Source organism: Oreochromis niloticus, linkage group LG7 (assembly GCF_001858045.2).
Source record: "Oreochromis niloticus isolate F11D_XX linkage group LG7, O_niloticus_UMD_NMBU, whole genome shotgun sequence".
NCBI lineage: Eukaryota > Metazoa > Chordata > Actinopteri > Cichliformes > Cichlidae > Oreochromis > Oreochromis niloticus.
Window position 1 is genome coordinate 507,262 of NC_031972.2, and position 16,386 is coordinate 523,647.

General features: G+C 44.8%; 1 protein-coding gene across 1 annotated transcript in view; it reads left to right on the top strand.

Moving 5' to 3' along the window:
* Positions 1 to 6,544: 6,544 nt before the first annotated feature.
* LOC100691061 (integrin alpha-11) overlaps positions 6,545 to 16,386 on the top strand; it is a 33,848-nt gene continuing 24,006 nt past the window's right edge. Inside the window, exons 1-2 of the mRNA XM_003439506.5 lie at positions 6,545 to 6,655; positions 11,986 to 12,097. Coding sequence (XP_003439554.1) covers positions 6,607 to 6,655; positions 11,986 to 12,097 — 161 coding nt within the window. The 5' untranslated portion in view covers positions 6,545 to 6,606. The remainder of the gene's footprint in view (positions 6,656 to 11,985; positions 12,098 to 16,386) is intronic.

Below are 16,386 nucleotides of genomic sequence, written 5' to 3' on the forward strand. Positions count from 1 at the left end.
GGACAACGTCTCAGCTCGTCCCCCGGTTTCTCCACTAGGAGGCAGCAGACACTCGTCTCTGCTCAGCGATGAGCAGCGATGGTGATTTCAGAAAGCTCGTCTCTGGAAAAGATTACAGACTCATGCTGGAGCCACACTGAGCTCACACGGTGATATAATCCAAACCAGGGAACCTAAGCCTCGTATTTGTTGACTTATTATAAAATATTTATTTGCTCTGTATTTGCTGTCAGACACGTCGGCTGTGTAAAATGGTCTTGCACACACGTCTTTACACACTTTACTGTAAAGGAATGGACAATGATGAGCTAGACCTCTGTCCCCTGACAGATTTGTGTTTTCAGCTAAAAGCACTTCATCTTACACACACACACACACACACACACAGAGAGAGAGAGAGTGGGAAACCCTGGGTTAATTTATCGACCTGATAAGCACCTCCATGTGACGTCTCAGCCTGACCGATGGCTTTAGGGTGAGCGAAGCCAGACAAGAAAAAGATGTTAAGTTGAAGCGCAGCTGTGAGAGCTTCACCTATTTGTGGAAAAGCCCTTTAACGCTGTGCGCCTGTCCCGATCCCGGGCTGGACCTGAACCTCTGCGGGCCATCTGGGAACAGTTAACGGCGTCTGTAACCCTAAACCAGGTCTAACCAACTCTCCCGGCAACAAAAGCAACATTAAATGATCAGAAATGATTGTGCGACTCTCTCTCCTTTAAATGTTGAGCTGAAATATTCCTGCCTAAAGATGTACATGTGCAGCATATTTTCTTGAAAATCCAGCATGGCATTGGTTTATTGGAGAGCGGCTGTAGCTTCAGTGCTTTACAGCACTTCACTTTATCACTCAGACCTGCTTCATCACACCTCGGGCCTGATGTTCCCCAGAGGAGCAGCAGAGTCTCTGTTCTCGCGGTTAAACTGAGGCAGTAAAAGGAGTCGCTGGGTAAAGGTCAGAGAGACGTTTGCACTCCTGAGACCACGATTCATATTCCACAATCTGATCTGCGGTTAGGAAATGAAAGCACTTTAAGTAAAGTTATGGAAAGAAGGCGGTTTTGTCTAAATGTTGATAAAGTCCCATTCTTCTGGATTAAAGACCGCAGTCTTTCTCTGATGTTAACCACGGCTGACAGCGTGAAACCACGACCATAAAAACGTTAAAAATGGACCTTTCGCGTGGGAAGCTGCTCTCTGTCCACGTCCTGGCCTTTGCAGGGCCGTTAATAGGATTTTTAGAGTGGTGGGGAGCGCAGGAGGGAACCTAGAATTGGTCGTGGGTGGAGGTAGGGATAAGGGGGTCCGTGTGAAATCAGAAACATCTCTCAGACATGTTTCTGATTCTGTTTCAACTGTTTTAATTACAGTGTTATTTTAATGTATAATCTATATAGTAACATAATAATAATAACATCAACAACATAATGACAGTTTAACGTCTAACTGCATGCCCTGAATTCAGTGTCTTTCCTTCTTGAGCTACAAAAAGGGTGAAAATTTCCCAAATTTCCCTACTTTTCACTTTCATCACTGACAAAAACAAAAAACAGTCAGATCGTCAGCATTTCGGATTCATCCCCTCTGGAAGAGAGGGTAGACTTCAGCCGTCCTGGATTTGGAGAAAATGTTGAGCCGTTTATCAAAATTGGCAGATTGTCGGGAACGGTGCCTTGAATCTTAATGCAGAGCAGCCGGGCCTCCAACCAGCAGCCAGCACTGTTTAAGGAGCCCACAGAAGGAGTATCAGGAGGACCCTGGGTTACAAAAGTACACCGAGACACGGGACCGCTCTTCTTCTGTTACAGCAGTCGACGTGATAATGGTGAGATACTACTAACAGGGTCATTCCATCACAGGTCAACACGGGACCATTTACATGCAGATTTTATGGTACAAAATTTGAACATATATAATGATTTTTCACATTTATTTATTTTAATAAAAGAAGGACTGTCCAACTGACTTTCAGGCCACATTAAAATATCTCAGAAAGATAAAATCCTGATATTTTAACTGGTCTTTGTTACCATCCAAACGAATCAGTACAGTTTGGGACAGATACATTACAAAATGTCTAAGTATTGGCAAATTTCTCTGTTATAATTAGAGTGCCATATGGAAACTCCAGATATCAGACTATCTGCTGATATTTTAGTTTGTGAGATAAAATTTGTCATATTTGCTCAATCCAGCATGAAAGATGAATGAAAATAGAATTTTCTTCATTTTGAGACTAAGAATTTCATGTTATACATAATATTGTAACTGGTTGTTTTTTTGCAATGTGATTTTTTTTTATTCGTGTGTGCTCAAATATGGGCTTTACAGGACTGCATTCATTTTTTCATATGTTGGTTCAATTCAGTTTATTTACACAGCGCCAAATCACAACAACAGTCGCCTCAAGGTGCTTTATATTGTAAGGTAGATCGTACAATAATACATACAGACAAAAATCCCAACAATCATATGACCCCCTATAAGCAAGCACGTTGGCGACAGTGGGAAGGAAAAACTCTGTTTTAACAGGAAGAAACCTCCAGCAGAACCAGGCTCAGGGAGGGGCGGGGCCATCTGCTGCGACCGGTTGGGGTGAAAGAAGGAAGATGGGATTTTAACTATCCAATAGTCAGACAGTGTTTTATGTATCGGTCCTAAATGGCAGGTCCTGGTTTATTTCGATTTCCGGATTTTATCTTTAATTGCTTTTGAGATATTTATATTCAAACACGAACATGAGATTTGATATATGAAGCTAAAATTTCTTAGCAGTATAGTGTTTTTTTCATAGCGATCTCTCTCTCTCTCTCTCTCTATATATATATATACATATATATATATATATATATATATATATATTCAAACTTTCTACCATAAAATTTTTATCCAATCAGAAATGGTCGAGGAAAATGTTCTGGAAATGCCGCAGACTGCTCTGTGCCGCTGCGTCCACCTCCATGTTTTATTGGATCATCCATCTTCACACATACGGCATGTTTAAGTTTTATTTGTTTATTAACTTACATATAAATCACGTGTGGTCTCCATAGAGTGCCTGTTCCATGGAGGCTGAGGTTCCACATCAGTGCCGTTGGTACTCCAACCATCCACCGGTGCTCCTCCCTGCTCCTGCTGCAGCAGCTGGATCCTGGGTTTCTGCTTGGTGTCGAGTCCATTTAAACTTTTCTGTCCTCGGTCCTGAGATGTATGTTCATCTGGAGTTTCATGTATGTGAACCTGTGGTTCTTAGTTCCTGTTTGTATTAGTGTTTCTGTTTTTCCCTCAGTGTTTCCTGTTCCATCCTTCTGTGTCAGCTCCCTCGGGTTAAGTTCATCCACATGTCTGTTCAACAGTTTAGTTATGGTTCTCACTTCCTGTTTTATTTTGATAGTTACTTGTCATTGTTGTTTTGCATTTATTGTGACTTCCCTTGTGTGATCACCTGTGTCCCACCCCCCTCGTCACTCCTGTGCCGTCTTCCTTCTGTTATTTGTCTCCATGTGTTTAAAATCAGGTCACATTTCTCTTGTTGGACGTCTGTTTTTTAATTTCCTCCTTGTGGACTTTATGTATGTTCTGGACTTTTCTTTGCCTTTAATAAAGTTAGTTTCCTGTTTTACATCTGAATGTCATGACATTGTGTTAAATGCACCAGAGCAATGAGAGGAGGCGAGTGTGCAGCTGTTACAGCACCATCCACTCCCAGCTTTGGTGTGGATTCACACTCCCGAGGATCAAGAGACGGTCTCACCTGTGACCTGAGGAGGACCCAACACTCCCAGCACCTTCATCACATGTGAGAACAGCTGATTGACAATCGTCATGTCTGCTCCATGGAGTCAGATCACAGTATTAACCTTCTTCCATTTTCCCCCCAATGTCAGGTATGACTTATTTTCCTAAAGCTGCAGTCTGACCTGATTGGATGGCTGTCAGTAAATTTCAGTGAGAGGAGCCAATCGTGACCAAGTTAGTCTGGTATTAGACCATTAAAGTACAGACTACTTTATTCTATTAGAACAAAATCTATCATTTTATTCTAATGAATAAACAAATAAAGCAACATACTTACTGGATGCATTGTTTTCCATTTAATGTAAGATGCTTAAGAGCTTTTAGTGAGGTTGGATTGTGATGGTTACCATTCAGTAAGGTACACTGATCTCCGTTTCAAAGTATTCTCTGTACATGTAAGTACACATTCCTGTCTGATTACTGAAGAGAGAAAAAACTGATTTTCAAAAACAGGTTGGTGAAGTTCCATCAAACATTCGAGCAGGTGTTTGATTCACGATGCGGGCGCGCTCATAGGAAAGCAGAAAACCACAGACGATGGGACACAGACGGGGACACAAGCGTAACCAGAGAGGTCAAAACAGACCAGAATTCACATGAAGCTGTGACACAAGAACCACCAACAGAGTGACAAACACAGACTGAAAACACCACAGCCAAGAAGACAAAGCGCTCTGAGATCATTTCATCCACAGAAATAACCACAGAGCAGACTCATAACTCTGCCACCGAGCCTTTAAACATAGCTCTTTAATTTCCTGACACCCAGTAAGCTCAGCTAAGTACTGGAAAAATACAACTGTGTACAACACGTCCATAACAGACACACAAACACAACATGACAGCTGTTCAGTACACTGTTTTACCCAGAAATGAGTCTTTCTGACAGACAGGCTGCAGGTCTCTGTCACTGAGACTCAGAACCCTGAAAACAGTATGTTGGTGTCATACTGGAATATCTGATATAACGACCGTTTTTCTGATTCATGTGTTTCCAACCATTTCCTGCACTGGATGAGCCCCCTTCTTCATTCTTGGCCTCTGCAGCTTTGAATGAGCGCCGTTGATGTGCAGCTCAGGGTGTAACTGCAGCCCACGGCTCACGGGGGCTCCGACATGAGATGTCTGAATGCCTCAGGAAAGAATTGCTCTCAGGCCGGCTCAGGTTTCAGTGTGGATGTTCAGGTGATTTTAGGAAATGTGTTTGGACCGGGGAACAGTTAAAGAGTCACATCCACCTCTACCTGCCACTCTCTACCTGAGCTGAAAGCTTAAAATCTTCCTCTCTGCCGCCTCATGTCACATAAATTATGATGGGATATAAAAAATAAAAACAAAATTCCCCAACTTTCACCTCCTATTTGATTCCTGCTGTGTGATAAAACTAATTCTACGATCCTCAGGGAAATATAAGCTGTTTAAAGACATGTTTGCTTTTCCTGCAGTGAGAGCTGAAACTAACAGAGGCTGAGTGAAAGTGAACCAGGACATTATCAGTGTCACGCAGGGAGCCGCGCTCACTGACCGACCCTCGGCTACTCTTCCATCTGTTTCGCTTTAATTCTGCTGCTTTCACTCCCAGTTTCCACTTGTTTTTTCAGACAGAGTGACAGCAGCACGCCGCCGTCCAGCTCGCTGCACGCCAGCATTTTTTTTATTGACGGGGAGGGAACGTTTGTGAGTGTGAGCATGTGTGATTAACAGAGTGGAAAGTGTGCTGATACAGTCACACTTTGGAGTTTCATCCCATCCAAGGACAATAAGCTCAGCTTCAAGTTCAACATGTGGAAGTAAACTTCCTGTCATGGTCCAGATGAATAATTCCTCCCCCACGTCAGGGCAGGTGATTAACTTAGCTTAACATAAAGACCAGAAATAGACTTCAATTTTATTTATACAGCGTCAAATCACAACAACATCACCTCAAGGCACTTTGTGTTGTAAGGTAGACCCTACAATAACACACACAGAGGAAACTCAACAATCACATGACCCCCTGTGAGCAAGCAGGAACTTAAGAGCAGAAACAAACATGTTTACATCCTGATACACAAACCACATACTTTGTGGTTTGTGTATACCTGAACGAGGGAGGATGTTTGTATTACTCACATCTTTAAATCGTATTAATGTGTAAAGTTTGCAGTATTAGCTGATACCGTATCACTTCTATCCCACTCGTGGTCACATCTGGCTCCAAAACCCAGATAAACTAACAAAAAACTAACAAATACGTAACATGGTCACGCTCACAAACCTAAAATTACATTTCAAAATGAGTCCAAAACCAACAGGCGACGTCATGGTGACCATGCCCATCTTTTATATACAGTTTTTGGAGCCTCTAGTGGGCGTGAGAGGAACTACAGGTTTTGTGTGGCTTTTTTTGATGGCAGGTTTGAAACAAAACAAATAAAATGATCAAGTGTGTTTATGGACACGTGTATTTACATATGTATTTAAAACTGCACAGCATTGTGGTAGGATGCACTTCCTGACTGTTTATCCATTATCCCAGCGCTCCCGGGGAGTCCTGGGCAGATGTTCACATCTGGGCTTCAGCACCGTGTGGAATCACAGACTCACATGGAGGCATTTCCTGTTTGTGCAGCGACTGACACATTAAAGCTCCTGCTGTGAAAAGAAAAGGTGACCTTTAAGAGGCTCTTTAAAAAATCAGACACATGAGGCAGGAGGAGGTGCATTTACTCCTCCTCCTCCTCCTCTCTTCTTCACACATCAGAGCAGCAGAGCTGGGACTCACTCACTCACTCGCACTCTGTTTATTTCAGTTCTCGCTCAGACGCACTCATGGATTATCACCACCTTCTGCTGCTGTGGACCTACAGCTTCCTGCCAGGTGAGCGATGCAACAGGTAACACAGAGCAGGTCCACCAGCAAGATGAGGAGTTTGAGTCCAGGTCCAAAATCTGGACAGAAAGCTTTTGGACGTGGACTGTTCCCTCTCTGAAACTGCACACTGGCTGCAGCTCCGTCAGCATCTGGACTTTTCTTTCTCTACCCAAAATTCATTTCGCTCTGGTTTGTTAAAGCTTCTTAGATTCTGACATTTATCAGCCTCTCTGAGACTTTCTAACATTTTCGAGACACAGTAAGCCTTCATGAGCATGAGTGCACACAGGTCCTTTTTGTTTAGTGCAGGTGTTCAGATCAGTTTAACATGAAGCTGGCTGCGGTCCTGAAGAGACCCGCATGCGCAGATGAGGCAAAACAAAGACGCCACATGCAGCTCTTCGAGGGCAGGCTGTGTGCAAAAGATGCATGTAGCCAGCCGACTGTGGTTTCTGGCACAAGCTCCTTAATGCAAACTTCAAACTTTAATAGAGTTGGTGTGAAGTTTGTGTTTCAGGCTGTAAACATGTTTATTTCTGCTGTAAAGTTTTAACATAGGAGTCTATGGGGACTGACCCACTGCTGCCTCTGCTGGACGTCAGAGGAACTGCAGCGTCTTTAAAGGTTGAGGCCTCAGATAGGATGTTCAAGAAGTTTATCTTGGTTTTGCATTTAACTCAGTGAAGACAGGGAGCGCTGAAGCTTCACCAACAACTTTCAGACTAAACTGGAATATTCCAAAATCCATGAAAAAGGTGCCATGCTTATTTATCACGTTAAAAATGACCTGATGGTAGTACAAGGCAAGACCCAAATGAAACCCAGGTGTTTCAGTCCAGGCTGAGCGGTCCATCAGGGAAAGCAGGAGTACGAGGAAACAAAGGTAAAAAGTAGGAAAAGCAAACAGAGCGAGCAGGAAGCAGCATCCCTGCTGTGTGGAGTGATCACCTGACCACCTGTGTGGGAAAACAACAAAGGCAGGAAGCTGACCGCAGTAAGATGTAAAGGGAGTAACTTCAAAATAAAACAGGAAATGACAGGAACATCACTTGATTTTGTGATATCTGTTGGAAAGCATGCGAGGGCATGTTGGCGCTGGTGATGTCTCCATCCTCTGCAGCACTGCGGTGTAGGATTACAGACTGGCCCTCCTCAGTCCCAGCAGATGGTCGCAGGAACCATTTTTCCCGATTTCCTCTGATTAAACTGTGCTTCCTCACACTGAAGCCGTCCCTCTCCTCTCTTTATTGCATTAGTGCAGTTTGGTGTGATGGCCGGAGGTTCGGGATGTTTCCCCCTGAGGTTCGGCGGTCTCTCTCGCTGCAGGGCGATGAGGCTTTCTGCAGGATGTCAGAGGATAAAACGATTTCACAGCACGCCGTGGCTTTTAGGCAGATCGTTACGCTCGCTGTTGTTGCTGCTCGTCGGTTTGTGGTTGGTCGCACCGAACAGGAAGTCATTAGTTACCACGCCCCCCTTGACAGGCGCTCTGAGAACTCGTTCCTGTGCTGTTTGAATCTGATTTCCCCTCATCTGCTAACCTATTAACCTGCCATTCAGAGCTGTCTCTACACCCACATCCAGCCACAGTAACCAAACGAACTGAAAGCTGAAAAGCTTCTCGTGTTTTTGCTGGTTTTGGCGTTTTACAGAAACCACAGACATGCAGCGTGTGTGATTTTGTCTGCTTCAGGCACAGAACAGCCTGAAACTCTTTTGATACATAAAAAAGTTTTATATAACTAAAGAAAGCAGAGTGATTAACGGTGCAGCCAGCTCTGGGAGCAGCTCGGCCTGCTCTGGATGATGATCAGCATGATCTTTGATACGTGTCGTCTTATGTAAGCAGAAACTTTGACACCAAACTGGAAAAAGTGATGTTTTTGAAGATATTTAAAAACAGACAAAGGTCTGACAGAACGTCTCAAGGACCAGACTAAGATGGTGACGTGTTTGTGAGGTCAGAGGTCAGTGTTATGTGTAACACTGAGCTCCAGCTCGTGGTGCTGTTTGTGTATTTTGGAGATATCTGTAGAGTAAACCCAAAGTGCACTTTTTAAATTCATTCATTAAGGGAACAAAGTGATCCAACCTACCTGCCCTGTGTGCAAAAGTAACTGCCCCCTAAGCCTGGTAACTCACTGTTGCAGTGAGAACTGCAGTCCTGTGTTTGCGATGCCTTCAGTGGGTCTTTCACGTCACTGTGGAGGAACTTTGGCATCTTTTCAGGATTGTTTGACGTTGGAGGGTTTTCCATCATGAATGCTCATTTAATGCTGGCTGCTCCAAAACTTCATTTTGTTCTTGGAGCCAATCAGAGGTGAACTTGCTGCAGTACCTGATCATTGCTCTGCTGCCTTCAGGGTTTTCTGGTAGCGAGTAGAACTCAAGGTTCCCTCAGTTACAGCGAGTCGTCCTGAAGCAGCAGAGCAGCCCAGACCATCACGCCACCACCGTGTCTGCTGCTGCTGTGACGTTCCCTTTATGAAACACTGTTAGTTTGATGCAGACGTGATGGGAATCAACCTTTCAGAAAGTTCAGCTTTTGTCTCATCAGTCCACAGAAGATTTTCATGGAGACTCAGGGATCATCCAGATTTTCTTTGGAAGGTAAAACAACACAGTTTTTAATTTCATGAACTCATCTTTTGGTGCCAAGTCCTGTTCCAACACCAGGAACTCAGTAGGACCTGTTCCTCACCGTCGCTTCATGAAGTCCTTTATTAGTCTGACAGTCCTGCTGTCAGCTCCTCCTCACACAACATAACACAGTAAAATCTTCCCAGTTTGTGTTCAACCAAAGCAGCGTCCCTCCAGCTTCCACCCGACGTCTCTCTGACTGAACGTCGTCATGTTTGAGCTCTGCGGGTCTGCCAGCTCGCTTTGACCACAGTTTGCAGACATGCGAAGGACTACCAGCTGCTGCCAACACACGGCACACAAAACACAAAATAACTCAGGCCAGCTAATCGATCGGCATGTTGAACAGATCCAGTTTTTTTAGTCGAGATCTGATCAACGACTGATCCAGTTATTATAAACCCAAAGCCATGTTTACAGGCTGAAGCTTATCACAAAGCATCACTGTAAAGAGATGATTCTCTAATAGAGGACAGCATGTGATAGAAATGTGGCCCATCTGCTGCTCTCTGGCCTCGGCTCACCCACATGTGTCCTTTTCATCTGTGGAGTGCTGTGATGGAGACCTCGGGGTTTGAAGTGCTAAAATCTGCAGAGTTAGGGGCTGTGACCTCTGACCTCTGCTGATTCATATGTGCCTAAAGAGTTAGCGTTGTGCAGTCAGCGCCGAGGCTGGGCCGTCTGCCTGCTGGCTGGAGGAAGCGGCACAGACGGGCTTTGGCAGCTTGTTGAGCACCGATCATGAAACGCTCCCGTCTTTGAACTGTTCTAAAAAAAGTGGAGATTTCTGTGGAAACAGGAACAAAACTAATCTCACAGCTGATACTCAATCTGGATTCTAATCTGCCTTCAGTTATGAGACACACATAGAAAAACCTCTCACTGAACACAGATCGGGAGGATCGTCCACATCAGCGACCGTCAGACTCGGATCGATCCCTGCTCGGATTCTTGGCCCGGCTCAAACAGGAGCAGATTCCTCTCAGCCACGAGGAAACAAACACGACTCCTCTGGCTTCCAGCGTCTTTCATTTTTGTCCTTAGCAGCCAAACTCATCACCACTGCTGGCCAACGATCCCGGCAGCGTGCCCAGTTTTCCAATCGCTCCGTTCATTTACACAGCTGGGAGAAGTGAACCGGAGCGCTCAAGAAATACTTCAGCAGCATACGGACAAAAAGCAAACGGTCAAAAGGTCACACTGAGATCAAAAGGTTGTGAATTAATGCCGTATGCATTTTAAACCAGGTAATTTTAGCCTGAATCCCATCAGCCAATCAGATGATCCCATAACCAGAAACACTCTCAGTGAGGAAGTTTAGCTGAGAGCTGATTAAGTCAGCTGAGCAGGAGGAAAGACACAAAACCAACCAGCGAGATTACATCAGATCCACCATGACATGGATGAGTTATGGGATTAGATCAGATTAACAGGACAGTATGTACACACTGGGGTCTGAGTAGGCAACAGGGCACAATCAGGAAGTAAAAGACACACAAAGAAAAGAGACTACCAAAATAAAACAGGAAGACAAAATGAAAAATAGTGACTACAGAGGGGCACGAGAGCCCAAAACTAAGATAAGATCACAATAAAATGCTCCATAACACTTTAAGATACAGCCCATGACTGAAGGCAGAATTCCCCTGTGATTAGACGGTAATATGTATATATATATATATATGTTTACCTGCAAATACTTAAAGGTAGGAACACACGTCAGGTTTTTACAGGAAAGGAAACACAAATAATAAATTATGTAAATTTAAGTACAGCATAAGTCATTTTTAGCAGTGTGAAATTTCGCACATTTGTAAAAAACCAAATAGTGTTTCCCATCTTCTGCCGCAGGTTTCTTCCTGTTAAAAGGGAGTTTTTCCTTCCCACGGTTGCCAAGTGCTTGCTTAGAGGGGGTTGTCTAATTGCTGGGCTTTTCCTTGCAATATGAAGCACCTTGAGGTGATTGTTACTGTGATTTGGTGATATATAAATAAAATCTGAACTGGACTGAGTACAGAGAACCCATCTACGTTAGGAGGTTGATGATGATGTTAGGTTGCTTCAGCTCAGATGATGTTTAAAACCTTTCCACACACGTCCTTGTTTTCTAAGATGAGTTAGCAGCAACACTATAACAAAAAAAGGAGATGAGAAGTTGAAGATATTGTCTTTTAAAAATATGCTTGTCCTGCTCCTCTTTGCTTTCTGGCTCTTCAGTTTTCCCAACCTGCTGTTTGTGCTCCAGAGAAAAGGAGGAGACACCAACTGAAATCACTGCTACTGCTGGCTCGTACGTGTCAGAGATAACCGTGTTCACCACGAAACATTCAGAGATTGTATTAACTCATAAGCCATGTTTTTTTTTAAAAAAAAGTGAAATGTTGCTGCAGAAAAATTCCACTCTGTGACTTGATCTAGGAACACTATGGCATTGTTTTTACTCCTGAAAGAGGACAAATGAGGTGGAGGTTCTCCCTGCATCACTCCTGAAATCTACACCTATGATTTCAGAACAGGAGACTAGAAGTGGACCGTGCAGCATGTGTGCAGCAGATAGTGATCGGGCGATAGCACAGCTCCTGCGTTACAGCTGCTTTCACTTTGTTGGTCCGTTTCCAGCTCACGTGGCTGCGGGACTCACTGTGGACTGGTTTTAATGGGTGGTGAATAAAACCAAAGCCTTTTCTGTCTTTCAGATCTTCAGCTCTGTTTCAACTTTGACACGAAGAACTTCAAGATCTTCACTGGGTCTAAAGAAGCTCAGTTCGGATACACGGTGCAGCAGCACGAGGCGGGAGGACAGCAGTGGTGAGAATCCTGGCGTCGCATCCAGAACCCGTTCTTATAGATTCCTTTGTCTACTTTAATCCACCTGTTCATGAACTGTTTCAGGGTCCAAGTAGCTCCGAGGCACCACTGAGAGTCGGCGTGGCTGCTCTTCCAACGGTTACAGTAAAGTTTAACCCGCTGGCATAAGCAGGACGGCACACTGCTGACAGGTGTAGTCAGGTGTAGACTGAAGTGAAAAGATGGCAGCAGCTTACAGGTGTGAAAACCAAGCCTTAAACCTGCATTACTGTAACAGCCAGCAGGGGGCGACACCTGTAAAGTCTGACTGAAGGAGGTTTATGAAAAGATGAGCCTGCAGAGCTCAGTGAAGTCTTCCCTCCTGAGTTTCAGGTCTGAATTTAACGTGATGTCTGTTTTGACGGTTCCTGTTAGCGTCACAGAGGAAGCAGGTGAGGACTCAGGGCGGGGCCACTTTGTGACCGATAAGAACGCAGCATCTCTCGGTTTCTTGCTTGTCGTGTCCGGTTGGCGATGTCGAAGCGCTCCATCTCAAGGCTTCAAACACGTTCAAAGCTGGACAGAGTTTTAGGAACATGTTCTCGTCTCCTCGGGGAGGCTCAGCTCAAGCTGAACATCTCCTCCAGGTGAGGACAGAAAGATGGTGTCTGCATGTCTGGTTGAGGATGAAAGATAACGGCTGAATGCTGGGATTTACTGGAGGCTGCGGGCCGTCTGAAGGCAGCAGGTTTGTATGTTCTGGGCCATCGAGCTGAAATACCTTTGACTTGGAACGCCGCTCGTCTGTTTCCGTCCTCTCTCAGCAGCATGGCCGTGAATTATGTCGAGATGTCAAGATTATGTTAGGATGACACATTTTCCACCAACGAGACTGAAACGTGGAACATTTTTCTGCAGAGCATGTGGACATTATTTATAGTTCTTACTGCTGAAAATCCAGATTTCATAACGCAGGTCGTCACTCTTGCGTTCTCGTGCAAACACTCATTCCTGTACAGTTTGTCCTTGGCTCCCCGCTCAATCTGCTCTCCCATCCTTCATCTTTATATTTTCAGCCTTCGTGGACTCTCAGCGGGCCTTCAGAGGAGATGAGGTGTGTTAAAGTGAGATGAAAGAAGACGACCTTAGAAAGAAATCTGAAAATACAAAGATAAAGACGGAATAAAAACGGAATATTAGGAACACTGAGAAACTGATCAAGTCTTGGTGACTAAAACTCTGCACAGAGCTGTGGGAAAGTGTCTGATATTAGACAAAGGAAACCACAAAACCACTTTTCAAATGATCTCATTCATTAAGGGAACAAAGTGATCAAACCTGCCCTGTGTGCAAAAATAACTGCCCCCTACACCTGTTAACTGGTTGTTCCAGCCTCAGCAGTGAGAACTGCAGTATGGTGTTTGTGATGCCTTCAGTGAGTCTTTCACATCACTGTGTAGGTCGACTCTGCTTTGCAGGATTGTTTGAATTCAGACATGTTGGAGGCTGAACAGCTGTTTAAGGTCACGCTGATTCTGACCACTCTGAGACCTTCATTTGGATCATTGTCCTGCTGCCCGAGTGCTTTTGAGCTTCATGGCATGAACTGATGGGAGGACATCCTCCTTCAGGACAGCAACAGTGAGTCGTCCTGAAGCAGCAGAGCAGCCCAGACCATCACACGACCACCACCGTGTCTGCTGCTGTGATGGTATCTCATCAGATGTGACGGGACTCAAACCTCTCTGGGATCATCCAGATGTTTTCTGACAGATGTGAGACGAGCCTTGGGCAGCAGTGGTTTTTTCCTTGGACTCTCATGGAGGCCATTTTTGCCCTGTCTCTTTCTTATTGTTGAATCATGACCTTAACTGAGTAGAGTCGATGTTGTTCTGCGACCTCCTGGATGAGGCGTCGATGTCGCTCCTGTCAAGGTTCAGCTCTGTTCCAGTTTTCCTCCATGTGTGGATAACGGCTGGTTCACTGCAGTCCCAACGCCCGTAACCTTTCAGACTGATGACGTCACTGACTTTGGTTCTTTAGATCTTGGCATGATGTGCTGCTGTTTGAAATCTTTTAAATAAAGTTCAGAATCAGTGGAAAGAATGAAACGATTGGCTGCATAAGGGAGTGTTTGTTCGGCACCTGGGAATCAGAAGGGCCCGCTGCAGAAAATGAAAAGGCAGAAAGCTGTGAGCACTTCGTTAATTATCAGAAGGTCACACTGTTGTTTTCCTCTCAGCGTCTGTCTGCGGTTACAGGTGAGATGGTCCAACAGTTTTTTTGTTATCTGGAAACTCTTTCAGCTGTGACACATACCTCGCGATCCTCCAGGATTACAGAATCTCTCTTCCTTTTGAAGTCTCAGGTAAACAAGTGGAAAGTATTTGCATTTGTCTTGCGAGCAGTCTCTCCTGCATCTGGAGGCGGAGCGCCAGATCTGGAAACTATGTGTTGTGGTTTGTTATTCCCCAGCCTCCCTCTGCGAAGCCCATCACGGCGCTCGCCTCTGTGTGTGTGTGTGTGTGTTGTAAAGGGGATCTGACATGGTAATTCAGCAGGATTGTTTTTCTGGTTGGTGAAATCTGCATTTCAGGTGTTTGGCTTCTAAGCAGACACTCGGCACAGAGGCATAATCCTCGCCTTCTGTCTTCCCAATTATCCTCAATATTCCTCAGGTCATGGGAGAATTCTTTGTACCAATAAACCGTCAGGCTCTGTGACCGCCGCCTGTTACCTGTTTCAGCCGTGATCGGTCATTCGGTTTTCTTCATTTCTATGTAAGATGAGCTTCTAGCTGCACGTCTGCTTCCACAGAGCCTGCTCTGTATATTGATGAGGTTTAAAGTCCTGTTTGTTCAGCTTAATAAAAAGATTGTGGTTCAGGACAATTATTATTTTGGTTTCATGAAGCTCCAGATGTTTTCAGTGGGCGGCGGTCTGCAGCTGGATGCGGTGTGGTCCACTGAAATAGTGAATGGACGCTTTATACTACATGTCTCATTCACACAAGCACTTCCTCTACACCTGCGTACTTTCTATCTAACACTCACACTCCAATGGACTCATCGGGAGTACCTGGGCTTCAGAAACACATTAGCATGCAGACTGGAGCAGCCAGGGATCCTTTGAACGTATTTGTGTAACAGCATAAACATTCTGGACACGTCAGATTATTTTGGGAGAAAAAGCTGTAAGAGTTCCGGAGTGTTCCTCTCCTCTGTGGACCGCTCAGCTGGAGCGCTCTCGAAGCTCAGCGAGGGTTGGTTGCAATTCTGTGAGGTCGCATTTTAATGCAGCGGGTACACACAGGAGTGAACTGTCCACATGCAGGGTTGAGACCATGAAGTGAAGCTGTGGCCTCCTCACTGGCAGCTCCATGCTCCTCAGTGCCTCACTCACTGCGTAGTGACGCCGAAGCTGTCACGGGAGTGAGGACGAGCCCGCTTTGATCAGGAAGCTGTTTTCATCATTTTAAAGGCTTCATTAGTTCGACTCTTCCTTTAAACGTCTCTAAGACAAATGATGGCTGATATCGATTTCAGAAAATGTGCTGATAGCTGGCGTGCATTACGGTGGATTCTGTGAAACGTTTCAAATATGTTGAAGCAAAAACTGGAAGCTGTTTGCTGAAAAAGGTCTGTAACATTACAGGAAATGCCCTCATGCATCTCTTATCAAGCGTCGCTCACAGGAGCGAATCAGAGATTACTCATCCTCGTTTTCCCTCCTTTGTTCTGCATTAATCTGATCTGCTGTCTGTGATTCCCTCCAAGTACAAGTGAGGACTGATTAGTCACTCACCGACTGGCTCGGGTGCTTTGTCTCCATTCGTCTGCTCACATTTCAAAATTTCATCAAAATTCATAAAATAACAACAACAGTGCAACACAATTGAGTGTCACTCCACTTAGACAGCAGACGTGTTGCTCATCAGGTGGTCGAAAGTAACAGAGAGCAAACATCTGCGTCGTTTACATCTCTGAGAGCGACGGCTCAGAGTCGACACCGAGGGAACCCCGCACGCCGTTAGAGGTCAGACTTGTTGACCTGTGGTGACCTCAGTTACATCCAGTGTTGGGTAAGTTACTTTAAATTAGTAACTTAGTTACATTACTAGTTACTTCTCTAAAAAAGTAACTCAGTTACTTCAAGTTACTCGTTACTTTCAAAGTAACTAATTACTAGGGAAAGTAACTGGTTTTACTCAGAATTCTCTTGTTAATGTGTTGCTTCCGTAACTGGATACCCAGCCAGACTGCCAGTCTTCTAGCTTGCTTACTTGCCACAAGTGCACTGTGCCACCTACC